Below are 17,759 nucleotides of genomic sequence, written 5' to 3'. Positions count from 1 at the left end.
CCCTTCGTATTTGCTGTTTCCTATCTAGTTGAGGTGGGGGCCCAAGTAAGTATGGAATTAGAATTTTGTCCATAGGTGAATAAAGAGAGCATCCCACAATTCTCCAACCCAATAGGGATCTTAGCTCTGTGGTAGCTGAGGCTTGGGGTTGGGGTGGGAGAGAAATCCTTACGTAAGTACCCCTTGCTTTTGTGTCCCATCTCTACCTCCGGAGCTCTTTCCCAGGGAACATCTTATTAGATTGTCTCAAAACCCCATTTTGGAGGTAGGGCCAATGCCATTGCCCTCACTTAGCAATCATGATAGTAGCTGCTGTTTACTGAGCACATATTATGTGCCAGGCACTGTTTTAGGCATTTCAGATACATGGTATCATTTAATCCTTGCAACATTCTGGGAGGGTAAGTGATACTATTCCCCCTCCCCCCCCCCCCTTTCTTTTTTAATACTGAGAAGAGGAAATGGAGACTTTGAGCAGGTCAGTGATTTATCTAGGATCACAGCCTGGGGGTGGCAGGGGTGGTCTGTGGGCCTTCAAGCCCATGTATTATACCTCTCTGACACCCAGGACAGATGAGAAGGCTGTTCCAAGGACGCTCAGTGGCCTGCCCAGGATCATCCAAGCAGTCATAGCAGACCAGTGTACCCTGCAGCACCCGCACCCCACCTCCTCAGCTTTGAGACGAACAAGATAAAAGATGTGTCTGTTCCTGCACTTAGTGGTCCTTCTTGGAGTTTGAAAGGAAGTTGTGGATAGCACCTAATTAGGCTCTCCTTTGTCTAGGCTCTAGCATCTCTTACTTTGTACTTTCCTTTCGTTCTGTTACATTAGTAAAAATTCAAAGATCTCAGAAACGTCTGCATGTATAGATGTATACACACACACACACACACACACACACACACACACACACAGAAGAGGGAAAGTCCCCCCCAACTGTTACTGCTATAAAAGTAATTCAGCTCTTTGGGTGTAATATATGAGGTCATATTACATGTATCATTCTGTGACTTTTTTTGCACGTACTTATGTGTCTTTGTGTTCCTTTCACATCAGCACAGAGAGCTTTTATTATTTTTGAAAACTGTTAATACGTTCCACTGGTGTTTGTACCATAGCTCATTTAGTTTGAGCCCTCTTAATGGACTTCTAGGTTATTTCTGCTTTTTGCCCATCAGAAATGGCTGCAGTGAGTGTCCTTGTATTCCCGGGTGAGTATACAGCAGCATGCATGGGTGCAGTGGTGGGATAGATGTGTGTATAAAATGGTGATAGGTTCTGCCAAGTTGCCCCACGTTTGCACTCCCAACAGCAGCACCTCTTTTTATACACTTTTACCCGAGCACTTATCACTTAGAGAGGTGTGACTTCTGCGAGATCCTTTAAGGCCTGGACTGTGTCAGATTTTTCCCAATAAACTCTGAATACCTTTTCTCCAAAGAGCTGCGTGCAGCTGCTCCTGGCACAGGACCCATGGGCAGGCAGTGTGTGGGGAATGGCAGAAAAGGCAGCCTCTGGTGAGGTCCTGCCAGAAGGCGCCCAAAGATGGGAGCAGGGAGGTGGCATTGATGTGATGGGATAATAAGCAGGATTGTGCCAGGCAGGGGGATTCCGAGAAGGAGGTGATGCGGTTTCTGCCCTTCGGAAACTTTCAGGCTAATAGAGAAGGCTGGTTTGCGCAGGAGGTTACAGAGAACTATATGCACTCACACGCAATTGAGTGTTTGATCGTGTGGCTCTGCCCACGATCTGTGGCACTTCTGCAATGGGGAGCGAGCTCTTTGAGGACAAGAGGAACTTGGGGGTGTGGGCAGAGCGGGGCGGGGTGAGTCTGAACTGGACATTCACGTAGGAGCAGCCGGTGGAGAAGGTATGGAGCTGGCCCCTCCCCACTGCCAGCCTCCTACAAGGGGCTCTAAGGGAGCCACGGGGACTCAGCCCTGCCAGGAGCCTCCAGAGCTTGAGGAGGAGGAGTGGAGTGCAGGAGGTGCAGGGCCAGATGGGACCAAATGGGAACCAGGAGGGGGCTGGGACAGAAAGGTTGGGATGCAGAGAGTCATCAGTGGCCCCCGGGAGGACTGAGATGCTCAGACCCCTCCGGAAGCTTTTTCGATGCCGCCTGGGTGGAGAGGGAACAGCCGGAGGAGAGGCGGCGGTCCTGTCTCAGAGCGGCATTTGGTGGATGTGGTGGGTAGAAAACTTCCAGGTCCCAGCCTTATCTGCCAGCCCGCCGTGGCACTGGCAGATCAGGCAGCCGTGGCTGCTGGTGTTTGCGGGGTGAGAAGGACTGGTCACCAGCACTTCCCCTCTCTGTGGTATTCCACCAACTCGGGACACTTTGACCACATGTTTCTGCTTCTCTTTTCTCCCTTATTTTCCAGAGGGACTGGGAAGGGGACCAGAGAGTAGAGATTGTTTTTTTTTGACTGCACCAGGCAGCATTCAGGATCTTAGTTCCCTGATGGAGCAGGGATTGAACCCATATCCTCTACAGTGGGCGCACAGAGTCCTAACCACCAGACCGCCAGGGAATTCCCCCAGAGTGAGATCCTTGCGTCATTAGAAGAAGGACGACCAGGGGCAAGGAGGTGGGAGGGGGAGGTCTGAGCAAGTGCGAGGTCTGAGTGTGATTCTGGACCCTGCCTTCTCCCCCTCAGCTCCGCTTTCTTCCCCCACAGGTGAGGGTCACCTCCTTATTACCTTAAATCCGCTCATGGCACCCCTGCCTGTTCCTTGCCTGGGCCCTGTCATTTCTCCCTGGGCTTCCTGGGATGGCCTCCTCTGTGACTGATTTCTGGGCCTTTAGCTTTGCCCTCCCCCCTCCCGCTGCAGCTATCATTTCTCCATGTTATAGCCTGCAGAATTACCTTTGTAAGACGCAATCTGATTATATCTCTCCTCTGCTTAAAAAACCCTTCCATAGCTTCCCCTGTGCTCTTAGGATCAATTTCAGACTTGCTCACGTGGTCTGCGATCCTTTGTCGGGCCTACAAGCTTCACTAGCCCTTTCACACATTTGGATGCGGCCATACTGGCCTCTGTAGAGTTCCTCAAGCCCACCGTGCTGCCACTCTTGTGCTGCACGCTCCACCCCCTGGCTGACGGCTGGTCAGTCCTCAGGTCCTAGCTGAACTCTCACTTCTTCACGCCTCCCATAACCTCCTCTGCTCCCTCCCCGGGGTCCTAGGTCACATCAGGTGTGTTAGTTGTGGCTGCTCGTGCCTGTCCCTTGCCCTGGACTGAGGCCTCTGCGGGGACAGGAGGCGCTCACCTTCTCCATTCCTTCACCAGCACCTCACATAGAACCTGGCCCATCACAGGCGGTCACTCGTGTCAGATGTTGAACGCTTGTAGGCTCAGCAGTCCGTGCAGGCACTGGGAAGCAGAAGCTCATAGCACAGGGAGGCAGTGACCCAGGCTTGTTTTCGGTGATCGACCTTTTCTTTGCCACCCACCATTCCCCCTACCTTCTAAAAGGAATCATGGGACTTCCCTGGTGGTCTAGTGGATAAGACTCTGTACTCCCAATGCAGGGGCCCCAGGTTCGATCCCTGGTCAGGGAACTAGATCCCCCATGCATGCCACAACTAAGAGTGTGTATGCTGCAACGATGATCCTATGTGCTGCAACTAAGACCCAGTGCAGCCAAAATAAATTAAAAAGTGTTTTTAAAAAATAAGTAAATAAAAAGGACTCATGGACAGAGTAGATTCAGGTGACTGAGAAGTTACACAAAGGACAGAAATTCAGACTTCTAAGATGTTGATCTTGTTTGAGTCTGCCTGTCTGGGAGGTGTTTATGTACATATATGCTGACTTGAAGTATAGAAAGAGAAAAGTACTGGGGGCGGGGTCCCTGTCTCTCAGTGTACAGATGAGGTTTCTTTTCCATAGCACACCTGTGACGTGTTGATTTATTTGTTGTTTGTCCCACATCCTCCTCTAAAATATAAACCTCCTGCTGTGCAGTGCTGCAGCCTCTGTCCACAGCTGTATCTGATATGTAGTTGGGGCTCGATAAATATTTGGGGAGTGAATGAATGAATGATACTTTTGTCATACGTTAATGTGTGTAGATCCCTTTTTATTTTTTCAGAAGGAAGCCTGCCATGGCACTTATGCCTGTTGGGTAAATTCCTTAGAAGCAGAACTGCTAGGACAAAAGGAATGTGCGTTTAACTTGTGTGTGGCTATGGCGAGGCTGCCCTCCCGAAAGAGGTTGTCAGTTTATGGTCCCGCCAGCGGTTTCTGAGTGTGGCCTCTTTCCCTGGCCCCCAGCCCTGCCCAGTGCGCGGCAATACTTAGCACACATTTGGTTCTCTGATAACTTGAGGAAGAGACCTGGTCCCTGGAGCAGGACACAGGTGAGAAGAGGCCTGTGGGCACAGGGCCATGCTGTGCTCCAAGCCCCAGGGGCCCACAGGTCCGGGCCCTTTGAGCCCGGGGCGAGGAAGAGGCATGTTCATGGGCGTCTGAGAGGCCACCGACAATGGACAGTCCTGCAGTGAGGCTTTGGGAGTGTTCACTGCCTGGAAAAGGTGTCTGGGGCAACTGGGGGTTCTGGGCGAGCTGTTGAAGTTAAGCACGTGATAGGTGAAGATTGACTCCAGGAAGATGCAGCTGCCTGTGGGGCAGGAGGCCTGTGAGCCACAGACATCTCTGCTCCGTTGGCCTCGGGTCTCAGAGGGATGCCAGCTCCCTTAAAGAGCTGGGCCCACTTCCACACTGTGGAAGAACGGACAGCGAGAATCAAAATAATAAGAGGTAGGAGAGGGCATTTGTTAGCTCTTTCTCTGTGCCAGGCTTTGGACTGAGAAGGACTTAACACGTGAGGGGCGGGCACTCTCGGGAGCCCCATTCTCTAGGAGAATCGGAGGCTCCGAGAGGGCCAGTGACCTACCCAGGAGCATGCGGCGAGTAAGTGGCCCAGCCAGGCCTGGAGCTCAGGCAGTCCTGGCCTGGGACACGGGGGGCTTGGGGAGAAGCCAGGGAGGAGCCCTGCGCGCAGGGCTTTGGCACTGGGCTTCTGGAACCTGGTCAGGGGCCAAGGTCCTGCCTCGAAGGCCATTGGCCCAGTGTCTGCAAAAGACCTGTTGACAGACCAAAGGAGACTGAGGCAGCCCATGCCCGCAGACGGTGTGAAGTGGTTGGCAGGGGCCCTGGGGCATGTCTGTGGCACGTTTCCCTCACCCTGGGCGGACTCCAGTGGAACGGTTGGTCCCCACCGTGGGGGTCGGTGGTGAAGCTTTTGCACGGCGGCGGGAGCTGAGCCGAGCCACCCACTCTCGTCCCTAAACTCCAGAAGTAGCTTCCCACGCCTCCCAGAGACAGATGCTCTGGTAGGAATAGTGCCACGCCACCTCCACCAGCAACCTTGGGGACAGCACCTGCCTGAGGATGGGGGAGGAGGCGCCCAGGGCTGTTAACACCTACCTCCCCCACTTCTCCCCAAAAGGTAGGGACCAAGTTAGGCCCAGGCCGTCCCCATTTAATTTGAAAGGTTAAGGCCTTCTCTTCCGTTGATTCATTGTGGGTAACATGGAAACAGATCCAGCCTCCTTTTCGCTGCTGCCCTGAACCCTGGCTCATGGTCTTCATGCCTGAAGAAGTGGCTGCTGCGTGTCACTGCGGGGGTGGGGCTAGAGCTGATTGTCCCTGAGTGAGTGAGGGACACACGTCCGTGAGCCTGAGCCCTGCTGCCTTGCTATTCTCTCTGTCCCCCACAGGCTCAGGTGGCCTTCCTCCAGGGAGAAAGGAAGGGGCAAGAGAATCTCAAGACAGACCTGGTGAGGCGGATCAAGATGTTAGAATACGCACTGAAGCAGGAGAGGTGAGCCCTGCTGTCCCCTGTCCTGCCTTCAGGGATCAAGCCTTTGGGATTCAGTGCTCTCTTCCCCATCACCTGGTACTGCATGGTTCCAGGAGAGGGGGACAAACAGGACGTGGTGGGATTCAGGGTGAACAACGAGTAACAGTATTCATAATACTGGGGGCCCACTCTGTGCCAAACACCGTGTATTCATTGTCTCATTTGTCCCTTCCGGTGGCCTGACAGGTACAGGTGGGGCTTCCAGAGGGTGAGGACTCTGGAGCTGGGACCGCAGCCTAGTTTGCCAGCTTCCAAAGAGCAGGCTCTTCACAGTGCCATCTGTGATGCCTCCTCCACCAGGGCTGCTTCCTAATTGGGCAGCTCAGCTTCAGAGACAGGAGAGTGGATTAGAGAGAACCTAGGATTTGAGATTCCCAAGGCAAGGGCTGGCCCCATCTGCTCTTCTGTGTCTCTCATTCATTAATCATTTGATCTTTTAGGGCCAAATATCATAAATTGAAATTCGGGACAGACCTGAACCAGGGGGAGAAGAAACCAGAACTGTCGGAACAAGGTACCCACCCCCTGATCCTCCCTGCTTGCCCCCTCCCTGCAAAACTGAGTGTGACAGAGGAGGGCAGAGACGGCTCAGGTCTCTCTCACTGTGCTCCACAGGAAGCAGGCTTGGCCCGGGGCGGGGAGGTGTTGGGTCTCACTCTCGGCGCCCCTCCCCATAGGTTGCCCTGCCGGGTCCTGTGCTGGGCGCTCGGGGGAGTGAGGGCAGGGGGTGAAGAAGGCCTGGGAGTCCTGCCTGCTGTCCCTCTGTGAGATAGACAGACACCCGGGGCCCCTGACAATCTAAGCTCCTGGAAAGGGGCATCAGTTCATGATCAGGGAAGTAGGGAAGGCGCCCCAGGTAGAGGGAAGAGTATAGGAGCACGGAGACGTGAGCATGTGTTGTGTTCACGAGGCCAGGGCTTTCGAGGCCAGGCTCACAGTGATCGTTGCTCTTCATGTCAGACTCCTCCGACCAGAGCGTGAGTTCCACCAGGGCAGGGGTCTTTGTTGACGGATGGAGTCCAGGCACAGAGCTGGGCACATGATAGATGCCCTATAAATATTCGATGAATCCTCACTTAATCCTCACAGCAGTCGCGAGAGATAGGTGCTGCAGATATTGACTTTGTTTCTCAGAAGAGGAAACTGAGGCTCAGATAGGTAAACTAACCGGCTCAAGGCCGCACAACCGGGAAGCCGCCAAGCCAGGCTGGGACGCAGTCGAGTCTGCCCGCTCGCTCAGGACTGAGCCCATTTCCCATGTGAGAAAATAACATAAGTAGAGTCTGAAGATAGTTTGGGGGGTGACCCAGAGACTAGAGAGAAGAAATGCAGGAGGAGAAGAAGGCTGCAGACGCTCTCAGGGAGTGGCTCTGCAGTGACCTATTTGGGTTTGAGGGTGAGGACGATAGAGGAGGTGATGGGTGCCAGGCGGTGCCCTGACGAAGACAGCCTGCCTCCTTTCTCTCCGCCTTCTAGTCTCCAATGGCCCCGTGGAGTCGGTCACCCTGGAGAACAGCCCGCTGGTGTGGAAGGAGGGGCGGCAGCTTCTCCGACAGTGAGTGTGTGGAGGGCCAGGGCGGGAGGCTGGGGGGTGGGGAGACGTATTTGGCTTGGGAGATAAGCCTGAAGACTCCACAGTCCTTCCTGTCCCCACTGGGGACCCTGAGCTATCAGGATCCCTGCTGGCCGCAGATGAGATGGCCTGTCATCCTGTTGGGGGGAGAACAAGGGAAGTCTCCCTGCAGGAGGCAGGGGGACCCCCACTCTTGGAAAGCGACCCCAGGTGTCTGTGCCTTTTTTCCCCCGCAAGGGTAATGTTAAATTGTTTTTTATTAAAGAGATGTGTGTGTTTTAGAAAACTTGGGAAACATAGGAAAACACAAAGAAAAGAATAAAAATCACTTGTAATTCCACCACCCAAGGAGTTTCATATCCCTGTAAACATATTGGCACATGTGCTTTCTCTTCTGTGGAAATGTATTTGTGCCTGTGTGTGTGTGTGTGTGTGTGTGTGTGTGTGTTATAAAAGCAGGGACTCACCCTTCACAGCGTTAGATAATGCATTGTTTTTGCTAAGTGTCGTGAACATCTTTCCACGTAAATTAGTTATGTTGCATCATTTCAAGACCTATATAATGGTCTGTCATGTGGATAGTCATGATTTCCTATGGGCAATCTCTTGTGTATTTCGTTAACAGGGTTTTTTTTTGTTGTTTTAAGCTCTTTATTGGAATATAATTGCTTTACACTCTTGTACCAGCTTTTGAGGTACACCAAAATGAATCAGCTGTATTTATACATATATCCCCTTATCCCCTCCCTCCCATGACTCCCTCCCACCCTCCCTGTCCTGGCCCTCTAAGGCATCACCCATCATCAAGTTGATCTCCCTTTGTTATACAGGAACTTCCCACTAGCTATCTGTTTTACAGTTGGTAGTGAAAATATGTCTATGCTACTCTCTCACGTCGTCCCAGCTTCCCCTTCGCCCCCCACACCCCCAACCCCGTGTCCTCCAGTCCATTTTCTGCATCTGCATCTTTATTCTTGCCCTGTCACTGAGTTCATCAGTACCATTATTTTTTTTTAGATTCCGTGTATATGAGTTAGCATACAGTATTTGTTTTTCTCTTTCTGGCTTACTTTATTCTGTATGACAGACTCTAGGTCTATCCGCCTAACTACATGTAGCTCCATTTCATTCCTTTTTATGGCTGAGTAATATTCCATTGTATGTATGGGCCACATCTTCTTTATCCATTCATCTGTTGATGGGCATTTGGGTTGCTTCCATGTCCTGGCTATTGTAAATAGTGCTGCAGTGAACGTTATGGTACATGTTTCTTTTTGGATTCTGGTTTTCTCTGGGTATAGGCGCAGTAGTGGGATTACTGGGTCATATGGTAGTTCTGTTTGTAGTTTTCTAAGGAACCTCCAAACTCTTTTCCAAAGTGGCTGTACCAACTTACATTCCCACCAACAGTGCGGGAGAGTTCCCTTTTCTCTACACCCTCTCCAGCATTTGTTGTTTCCAGATTTTGTGATGATGGCCATTCTGATCGGTGTGAGGTGATACCTCATTGTGGCTTTGACTTGCATTTCTCTGATGGTTAGTGACATTGAGCATCTTTTCATGTGTTTGTTAGCCATCTGCATGTCTTCTTTGGAGAAATGTGTATTTAGGTCTTCCACCCATTTGTGGATTGGGTTATTTGCTTTTTTGGTATTAAGCTGCATAAGCTGCTTGTATATTTTGGAGGTTAATCCTTTGTCCGTTGCTTTGTTGGCAAGTATTTTCTCCCATTCTGAGGGTTTCCTTCTAGTCTTGTTTATGGTTTCTTTCACTGTGCAAAAGCTTTTAAGTTTCATGAGGTCCCATTTGTTTATTCTTGATTTTATTTCCATTATTCTAGGAGGTGGGTCAAAAAGGATCTTGCTTTAATGTATGTCATGAGTGTTCTGCCTATGTTTTGCTCTAGGAGTTTTATAGTGTCTGGCCTTACATGTAGGTCTTTAATCCATTTTGAGTTTATTTTTGTGTATGGTGTTAGAAAGTGTTCATTCTTTTACATGTTGCTGTCCAATTTTCCTAGCACCCCTTATTGAAGAGGCTTTTTTCCATTGTATATTCTTGTCTTCTTTGTCAAAGATAAGCTTCCCATATGTGCTTGGGTTTACCTCTGGGTTCTCTATTCTGTTCCATTGATCTTCCTTTCTGTTTTTGTGCCAGTACCATACTGTCTTGATCACTGTGGCCTTGTAGTATAGTTTGAAGTCAGGAAGCCTAATTCCACCAACTCCGTCTTTCCTTCTGAAGATTGCTTTGGCTATTCGGGGTCTTTTGCATTTCCATACAAATCGTAAGATTTCTTGTTCTAGTTCTGTGAAAAATGCCGTTGGTAATTTGATAGGGATTGCGTTGAATCTGTAAACTGTTTTGGGTAGGATAGTCATTTTCACAATGTTGATTCTTCCAATCCAAGACATCCAGTTGGTATGTCTCTCCATCTGTTTGGATCATCTTTGATTTCTTTCATCAGTGTCTTCTAGTTTTCTGCGTACAGGTCTTTTGCCTCCTTAGGCAGGTTTGTTCCTAGGTATTTTATTCTTTTTGTTGCAGTGGTAAATGGGAGAGTTTCCTTAATTTCTCTTTCTGCTTTTTCGTTGTTAGTGTATAGGAATGCAAGAGATTTCTGTACATTAATTTTGTATTCTGCTACTTGACTAAATTCATCGATTAGTGCTAGCAGTTTTCTGGTAGAGCCTTTAGGGTTTTCTATGTATAATATCATGTCATCTGCAAAGAATGACAATTTTACTTCTTCTTTTCCAATTTGGATTCCTTTTATTTCATTTTCTTCTCTGATTGCTGTGGCTTGAACTTCCAAAACTATGTTGAATAATAATGGTGAGAGTGGACACCCTTGTCTTGTTCCCGTTCTTAGAGGGAATTCTTTCAGTTTTTCACCATTTAGAACGATGTTGGCTTTTTGTTTCTCATATATGGCTTTTATTATGTTGAGGTAATTTCCTTCTATGCCCATATTCTGGAGAGTTTTTATCATAAATGGATGTTGAATTTTGTCAAAAGCTTTTTCTGCATCTATTGAGATTATCATACTGTTTTTACCCTGCAATTTGTTGATATGATGTATCACGTTGATTGATTTGCGTATATTGAAGAATCCTTGTGTTCCAGGGATAAACCCCACTTGATCATGGTGTATGATTTTTTTAATGTGCGGTTGGATTCTCTTTGCTAGTATTTTGTTGAGGATTTTTGCATCTATATTCATCAGTGATATTGGCCTGTAATTTTCTTTTTTTGTGACATCTTTGCCTGGTTTTGGTATCAGAGTGATGGTGGCCTCGTAGAATGAGTTTGGGAGTGTTCCTCCTTCTGCAATATTTTGCAAGAGTTTGAGAAGGATAGGTGTTAGCTCTTCTCTAAATGTTTGCGCCTGTGAAGCCATCTGGCCCTGGGTTTTTGTTTGTTGGGAGATTTTTCATCACAGTCTCAATTTCCGTCCTTGTGATTGGTCTGTTCATATTTTCTGTTTCTTCCTGGTTCAGTCTTGGAAGATTGTACTTTTCTAAGAATATCCATTTCTTGCAGGTTATCCAATTTATTGGCATATAGTTGCTTGTAGTAGTCTCTCATGATCTTTTGTATTTCTATGGTGTCCGTTGTTACTTCTCCTTTTTCATTTCTAATTCTGTTGATTTGCATCTTCTCCCTTTTTTCCCTGATGAATCTGGCTAATGGTTTATCAATTTTGTTTATCTCCTCAAAGAACCAGCTTTTAGTTTCATTGATCTTTGCTATTGCTTCCTTCCTTTCTTTTTCATTTATTTCTGATCGGATCTTTATGATTTCTTTCCTTCTCCTCACTTTGGGGCTTCTTTGTTCTTCTTTCTCTGATTGTTTTAGATGTAGGGTTAGGTTGTTTATTCGATATTTTTCTTGTTTCTTGAGGTAGGACTGTATTGGTATAAACTTCCCTCTTAGAACTGATTTTGCTGTGTCCTATAGGTTTTGGGTCGTTGTGTTTTCATTGTCATTTGTTTCTAGGTATTTTTTGATTTCCTCCTTGATTTCTGCAGTGATTTCTTGGTTGTTTAATAGCATATTGTTTTGCCTCCATGTGGTTGTATTCTTTACATTTTTTTTCCTGTAATTGATATCTAGTCTCATGGCCTTGTGGTCAGAGAAGATGCTTGATATGATTTTAGTTTTCTTGAGTTTACCAAGGCTTGATTTGTGACCCAAGATGTGATCTATCCTGGAGACTGTTCCCTGTGCGTTTGAGAAGAAAGTGTATTCTGTAGTTTTTGGATGGACTGTCCTATAAATATCAATTAAGTCGAGCTGGTCTTATGTGTCATTTAAAGCTTGTGCTTCCTTATTTATTTTCTGTTTCGATGATCTGTCCATTGATGTAAGTGGGGTGTTCAAGTCTCCTACTATTATTGTGTTACTGTCGATGTCCCCTTTTATGGCTGTTAGCATTTGCCTTATGTATTGAGGTGCTCCTATTAACAGTGTTTTTTAATAGACAGTGTGACAAATACTCGAAAGTTATTGTCCATATCCTTGGTTTCCTTAAGTTGAATATCTGGGAGTGCACTTGCCAGCCTAAAAGGTGTGCAATCAGTGACAACAGAAGGATCGTGACAGGCGACGCACGCCAGGTCCCTGTTATGTGGCCGGCACCGTGCTAAACGCTCTGCACACAAGGATTCCTGACATGAACCCCTGTGTGGTGTAACTGCTAGCATTCCCCTCATTTTCACAGATGAAAAAACCGAGGTACAGAGAGGATATCTCTTCTTATGGAAGGTCACAGCTAATCCGCGGAGGGTCTGAGGTGTGATCTCGGGCACCCTGCCCCCAGAGCCCAGCTCCTCCCGCCCCACACTTCCCTGCCTCTCCGCTGGTGGGGATGGGAAGCCTCGGACACACACAGGCACCTGGATGAGACAGCAGGCCGAGGCAGGCGCTGTCTGATGTTGCCAAAGGGACAGGATCCGGCTCAACAGAAAAGGCTCTGGAGGCGCCCCCTGAGGACCAGCACAGCACTCTGGTCTCCAGTCTTTTGAAGCCACGGATCCCCATAATTGATTTTTTCCCATTTTTTTTTTTTAACTTTTAGACCAGTCCCAGCTGGCTTCATTTTTTGTGATGTGGAAGTAATAAATGCTCATTTGTAGAAGTGAGTAGAGTCAGTGTCAGAGGTTCCTGTTAATCTCCCTCAGCTTGCTCTCCAGAGGTCACTGCTCTTGAGTTTAGTGTGTCTCTTGCTAGGCCTAGTGGGGGGCATGATACAGATGTGTGTGTGTGTGTGTGTCTGCACATTCTTTTTCTTCCCCCACAAACACTTGTATTATAAGGAACCCTTAACTTACAATTTTTGTTCCGCTGGTCATCACGGCCCTCTTTTCTTGGCGCTCTGCCTCATTTATCTTGTGGGAAGCGTCCCATCAGTCATTTGCTTCCACAGTCCTCATCAGCAGACATGTAGGTTGGCCCCTGCCTTTTGGCTCTCCTGTCTTTATACATTATCTCTGCGAGCACCTGTGACGGCATGGTGCCCCTGTAGAAAGGCTTCCACCGGAAATAGTCCCGAAGGGGAAGCAGCAGGGTCAGGGGTATGCTTCTTTGAAATCTGGATGCATAGTCTTAAGTCGCTCCTCCAGAAAGGCTGGCCCAATATGCATCAGCCCCCCGCAGCATATAAAAAAGCCACAAGGCGCCTGACCCGCCCTGGTTCTGCCTCCCTGCAGGTACCTGGAAGAGGTGGGCTACACTGACACCATCCTGGATATGCGGTCCAAGCGCGTGCGCTCCCTACTGGGCCGCTCGTTGGAACTCAATGGGGCCATGGAGCCCAGCGAAGGGGGCCCCAGGGCCATGCCGGGCCCCGGGGGTCTCAGCGGGGGTGAGTCACTGCTGGTGAAACAGATCGAGGAGCAGATCAAAAGGTGAGCCCTTGGGTCTGGCAGGTGCATCTCTCTGTGCCTTATCCGTCCTAGGGGAGTCAGCTGTGCTCTGGGGGCTGCTTTGTTCCCAGAGTGTTATCATGGGGTCCTCTGTCCCTTCCTTGTGGCGTGTCCAGGTTCTGTCCTGGGTCCCTCTGGGTTACCGCCCCTGGTGTTGCCTTGGTGCTGGTGTGCACCGCTGCTCCCCTCCGGCCTGGCCCCTCCGGAGGCTTAGGCCTATGTGCTCCCCAGCAAACCACAAGCTCCTGCTGAAGGCAGACCTCGGACCACACGCCAGGACCTGGGGGAGGGCGCAACACGTGGTCGCTGCCCCCAGGGAGCTCTCATGTGTTCATTCTCTCATCAGTTTTTTTGTCAAAATAAATAACTTAATGGGCGGTGACGTGAGGTGCTATATAAAAGGCAGTGAGAAAGAGTGATGGGAGAAGTAGTACGGCTTCGGATGGGGTGACATTTGGGCAGAGAACTGCATGGAGTGTAGGCTAAACCACCCAAGTAGCTGGAAGGAGAATGTTCTAGGCAGAGGGAACAGCACGTGTCAAGGTTCTGGAACGGGAAAGACCTGGAATGTTCAGGAGCAGGCAGAGGGCTGCATGACTGCAGTGGCGCGAGCGCGTGGGGACCGCAGACTGTGGTGAGGCTGAAATCTCAGGAATCAGATCACATAGGGCCTCACGGGCCATGATTAGGAGCTTGGAGTCTAGGATTGTGGGAAGCCGGTGGTTTTGAGCAGGGGCGTGACATCATCTGATTTACTTGGTCTGCTGCGAGTAGGAGAGGCTGATGGCCAGCCGGGGTGGAAGCCGGGAGGCCAGGTAGGAGACTCCTGTAGACGTCCAGGCGAGAGATGTTGGGCGTTAGCAGTGGAAGGGTGAGAAGGGGTCTGCTTCTCGGCGGGTTTCTAGTGTGAGCCACTATTTAAAGGACTGGCTGTGGGGGGAGAGGAAAAGAAACTAGGGGTGACTGGAGGTGTGGTCTGAGCAGCTGGGAGCAGCATTGACCCAGATGGGGGAGATGAGGGGTGGGGGGCTTCAGGGGGGCCGTTCAGGACGAGTGGAGTTTGAGGTGCCAGTGGGTGGGGCACTTGACTTCTCGGCACACCTCCAGTTCACCAGCACACGGGCAGGTTTGAAAGCCGCGGGACTCCGCAGTCACTGAGGCACAGGGTGTAGGTGGTGCTGAGAGGAGGTCCGAGGATGGAGCCCTGGGGGCTCTCGCACGACTAGAGGCCCCCAGAGAGGAGCAGGGAGTGGCCCGGCAAAGGAGGCTGGGCCGAGGCAGCTAGTGTGTGGGAGGAAAGCCCGGGAACGCGGCTCCACAGCTAAGTTCAGTGATGGTCTGCGGAGAGGCCATTTGGCAACCCGGAGGAGAAATCTCTACTGAGTGGCAGCCATCCACCTGGGCAGTTTACAAGAACTCTCTAGAGCATCAGCCCAGTGGCAGAAGAGGAGGGTATTTGCATTTATCTGAACTTCGAATTCTACTCTCCGTTCTGCCCTGGAGTCAGGTTTGGAAAATAACCTCCTATGCTAGAACTTTTCATCCCGATGGAGCCATTAACCAGTGGGTCAGCGGTAGACAGGGGAGCCCTGTCTGTCAGTGGGGAGAGTGCAGGTTTTGAGGGACCCGAGCAGTCGTGGAGGAATCGGTTCCTCTTTCCGGCTAGGTATGTCCCCATCACTCGCCTGCCCTGTGCTCATGGTTTGACCGGGCTGTGGGAACGGGCGCTGCCGCATCAGTGGTGCTTTCTCGTCCAGCTCTCCTTTTTACTCAGCACGTGCTGGGCACATGCGCTCAGGGTTGGGGGCTAGTCTGGAACCCGGGGCGGGGGCGGGGTCAGAGCTCAGTGAGGGCTTGGGCCCGGTCTGTGGTCCCAGGGAGGGTTCCAGCTGGGGCTAGCATGTGTCAGGCAGAGGCGGGGCTTGAAGCCCTGTGTGTGATCAGAGTCAAGGCTCCTCTGGGGTCAAGGTGAGCTCGGCACCCCTGAGGCCCAGGGCTCTGGCCTCCGAGCCTCGGCGCTCTCCCATCTGAGCTTTGTCGCCTGGCAGGACTAATGCCCCCTCTGCCCCCCTGTCGTGGGCAGGAATGCGGCCGGCAAAGACGGCAAAGAGCGCTTGGGTGGCTCGGTGCTGGAGCAGATCCCCTTCCTGCAGAACTGCGAGGATGAGGACAGCGACGAGGACGACGAGCTGGACAGCGTGCAGCACAAGAAGCAGCGCGTGAAGGTGAGCTCGTGAGCCCCGGGGGCGCCTCTCCCCCCTTTCTGCAAGAGGACCCCTGCTGTGTGTGCAGAGCGGAGCGGTGCTGTGGGGTGGCCTCTAAGGACTGGTCTGTGGCCGGATCACATCCCTTCCCCGAGTCCCTTTCCTCAGGTACCTTCGGGGGTGCCTAGGGCTTTTCCATCAGGGCCGGCCCCTTCTCCACCTGCACCCCCGTCATACTCTCCATCCTCTCTCCCGAGAGGCCTTTCTGGAATCTCCAGGCTAGGCCAGCCTGCGACATCCTCTCACAGTGCGCTCTCCTTCCCGCCAGCCTGACCACGGTGGAACTTAGAAATGTTTTGATGTGACTCTAGCTCCTCCTCCCGCGGTAGCTTGTGAGCTCCACGAGGCAGGGACTGTGTGGGTCTTTTACTGTCCCCTCCCCACCACCCTGAGGGAATGTGGCTGGGCCCAGGGCTCGGGCTGGAGCCAGGTTGGAGGCCTCTGTGGGGGACTTCATAGGATGTGAATGTCTAGTCTGCTGTTGGTGGCAGGACCCAGGCCCAGGGACACTGCCCACAGGGTAGAGTCCAAATCTCCTCAGCTTGGCCTGGAGATGCAGCTCCCACCACATTCCCCCTCCACTCCGTAACTGCCAGAGCCCCGTGCTCCCGCCACTCTCACTGCTCTGTCCTTAGGCAGGGCCTGGTTTCACTGTGCAGTGAACATCCATGGGCCTTCACGGGCCACTCCCTGTGCCAGCAGAAGGACATGGAGACACAGAGGTCCTGTCCTGGCTTGGAGGAGCTTGTGGCCATTGGTGGGCTTATAGGTAGTCATAGGCAGAGGGACGTGCCCCTGAAGGGGGGCACCCTGTGGGAGATGGCCTCGGGCTTTCCTTGACCTAGCCTTCCCACCTGAACTCCAGCCCTCCCTCCTCAGACTCACCTCAGATACCACCTCCTCCAGGAAGCCTTCTCTGACTCACCCTTGCTCCCCTTGCCCCCACAGGGTCAGGAACCTTCTGTGGGCTCCCCGACCCGTCCTGACCGGGACCACTCTGGGTCCTCCCTGTTTGGTGTCAGGTCCGTCCTAGCCTCCGTTCTGTGTCCAGTGTCCCCGGCGTGGCTCAGCACAGGGTCCCACGCAGGTCAGGCGCTCAGTGACTACACCAAGGGGAAAGGAATGCACGGATCTGGCACACTGGCGCTGGGGTTACAGGAGAAGCAGGGTGTCTCTGAGCCCAGGGTCTCTAATCCCGTCTCCTGGTCCAGAACGCCTGGTGCCTCCTGCCCCAGGTGGGGATTTTCGCTCCTTTTTCAGGACCTGCGTCAGCCTCCTCTAGGAAACCCTCCCACTCCTCCTGTCAGAAACGATTGCGTACTCCCTTCGGCCTCTGCGTCTGTCACTGCATCTGTCCCACGTGCCCTGTCAGGTGACTCATGAAGTAGGGGTCCCACGCTTTCCCAGGCCCTCAGTCTCCACATGGCAGACCTTCAGTGACCAGACCCTGATTCAGAAGACCTGCCCATGACTTTCCCAGGGTAGCTGCTGGCCTGACTCTGTGACTGTGGGCACATGATTCTCTGTCTTGGCTTCAGTCTCAGGGGCTCATAGTCCCTGTCTCTGGGTTGTTGAGGAATTAATTAAAATCGTTTCTCACGTAGAAAGCCCTTGGCTGCACGGTGGCTGCAGGCCAGGAGCTCGTGGCGGCGGCAGCACTAGCAGTGCTTGGCAGGGGCATGGCGCTCATAGTCCCAGGCGGCGTTGGACATAACTGCGCAGGGCCCCTCTCCGGACCGACCCCTGCCCTGTCTGTCTGGGCAGGCTGTCTGAACCTTGACGCTCGGTCTTCTCCCGGGAAGGAAGAAGGAGGCGCTCATCCCATCCCCCTCCTCCCACACGGGCCAGAGGCTGGCGCTTCACAGGTGTGGCTGCCTCCAAATTCATGCCCTCCAAACCGGGGCGGGGGGCAGCCCCTCCCTGGAGGAACCCACAGTCTGACGGAGGCTGGGCCCAGGCAGGGAACACTCAGGAGGGAGAGGCTTCCTGGAAGAGGTGGTGTTTGGATCCAGTGGTCCCAGAATCCCAGTGCTGAGGGTGGGATATGTCCTAAGCCATCCCTGAAAGCAGAACTCGGATATCAAAAACACTTTTGAAAATTCTGAAACTCCCTTAAGCCATTTAA

General features: G+C 51.6%; 1 protein-coding gene and 1 non-coding gene across 5 annotated transcripts in view; both read left to right on the top strand.

Annotated features, from left to right (window-relative positions):
• The window catches only part of STRN4 (striatin 4), a 29,586-nt gene that overhangs the window by 1,646 nt on the left and 10,181 nt on the right, over positions 1-17,759 (top strand). For 2 of the 4 annotated variants that reach the window (XM_057711726.1, XM_057711725.1), the window contains exons 2-7: positions 5,728-5,831; positions 6,311-6,384; positions 7,347-7,425; positions 13,155-13,352; positions 15,454-15,595; positions 17,239-17,499. In XM_057711726.1, the coding sequence (XP_057567709.1) occupies positions 5,728-5,831; positions 6,311-6,384; positions 7,347-7,425; positions 13,155-13,352; positions 15,454-15,595; positions 17,239-17,499 (858 nt within the window). The remainder of the gene's footprint in view (positions 1-5,727; positions 5,832-6,310; positions 6,385-7,346; positions 7,426-13,154; positions 13,353-15,453; positions 15,596-17,238; positions 17,500-17,759) is intronic. The other 2 variants (XM_057711728.1, XM_057711727.1) reach the window with 1 other exon arrangement.
• TRNAG-CCC (transfer RNA glycine (anticodon CCC)) lies at positions 3,492-3,564 on the top strand. Its single transcript has one exon. It is a non-coding gene; the product is annotated as a tRNA-Gly (tRNA).

This window comes from Hippopotamus amphibius, chromosome 16 (assembly GCF_030028045.1).
Source record: "Hippopotamus amphibius kiboko isolate mHipAmp2 chromosome 16, mHipAmp2.hap2, whole genome shotgun sequence".
Classification (NCBI taxonomy): domain Eukaryota; kingdom Metazoa; phylum Chordata; class Mammalia; order Artiodactyla; family Hippopotamidae; genus Hippopotamus; species Hippopotamus amphibius.
This window is presented reverse-complemented; position numbering and strand designations above follow the sequence as displayed.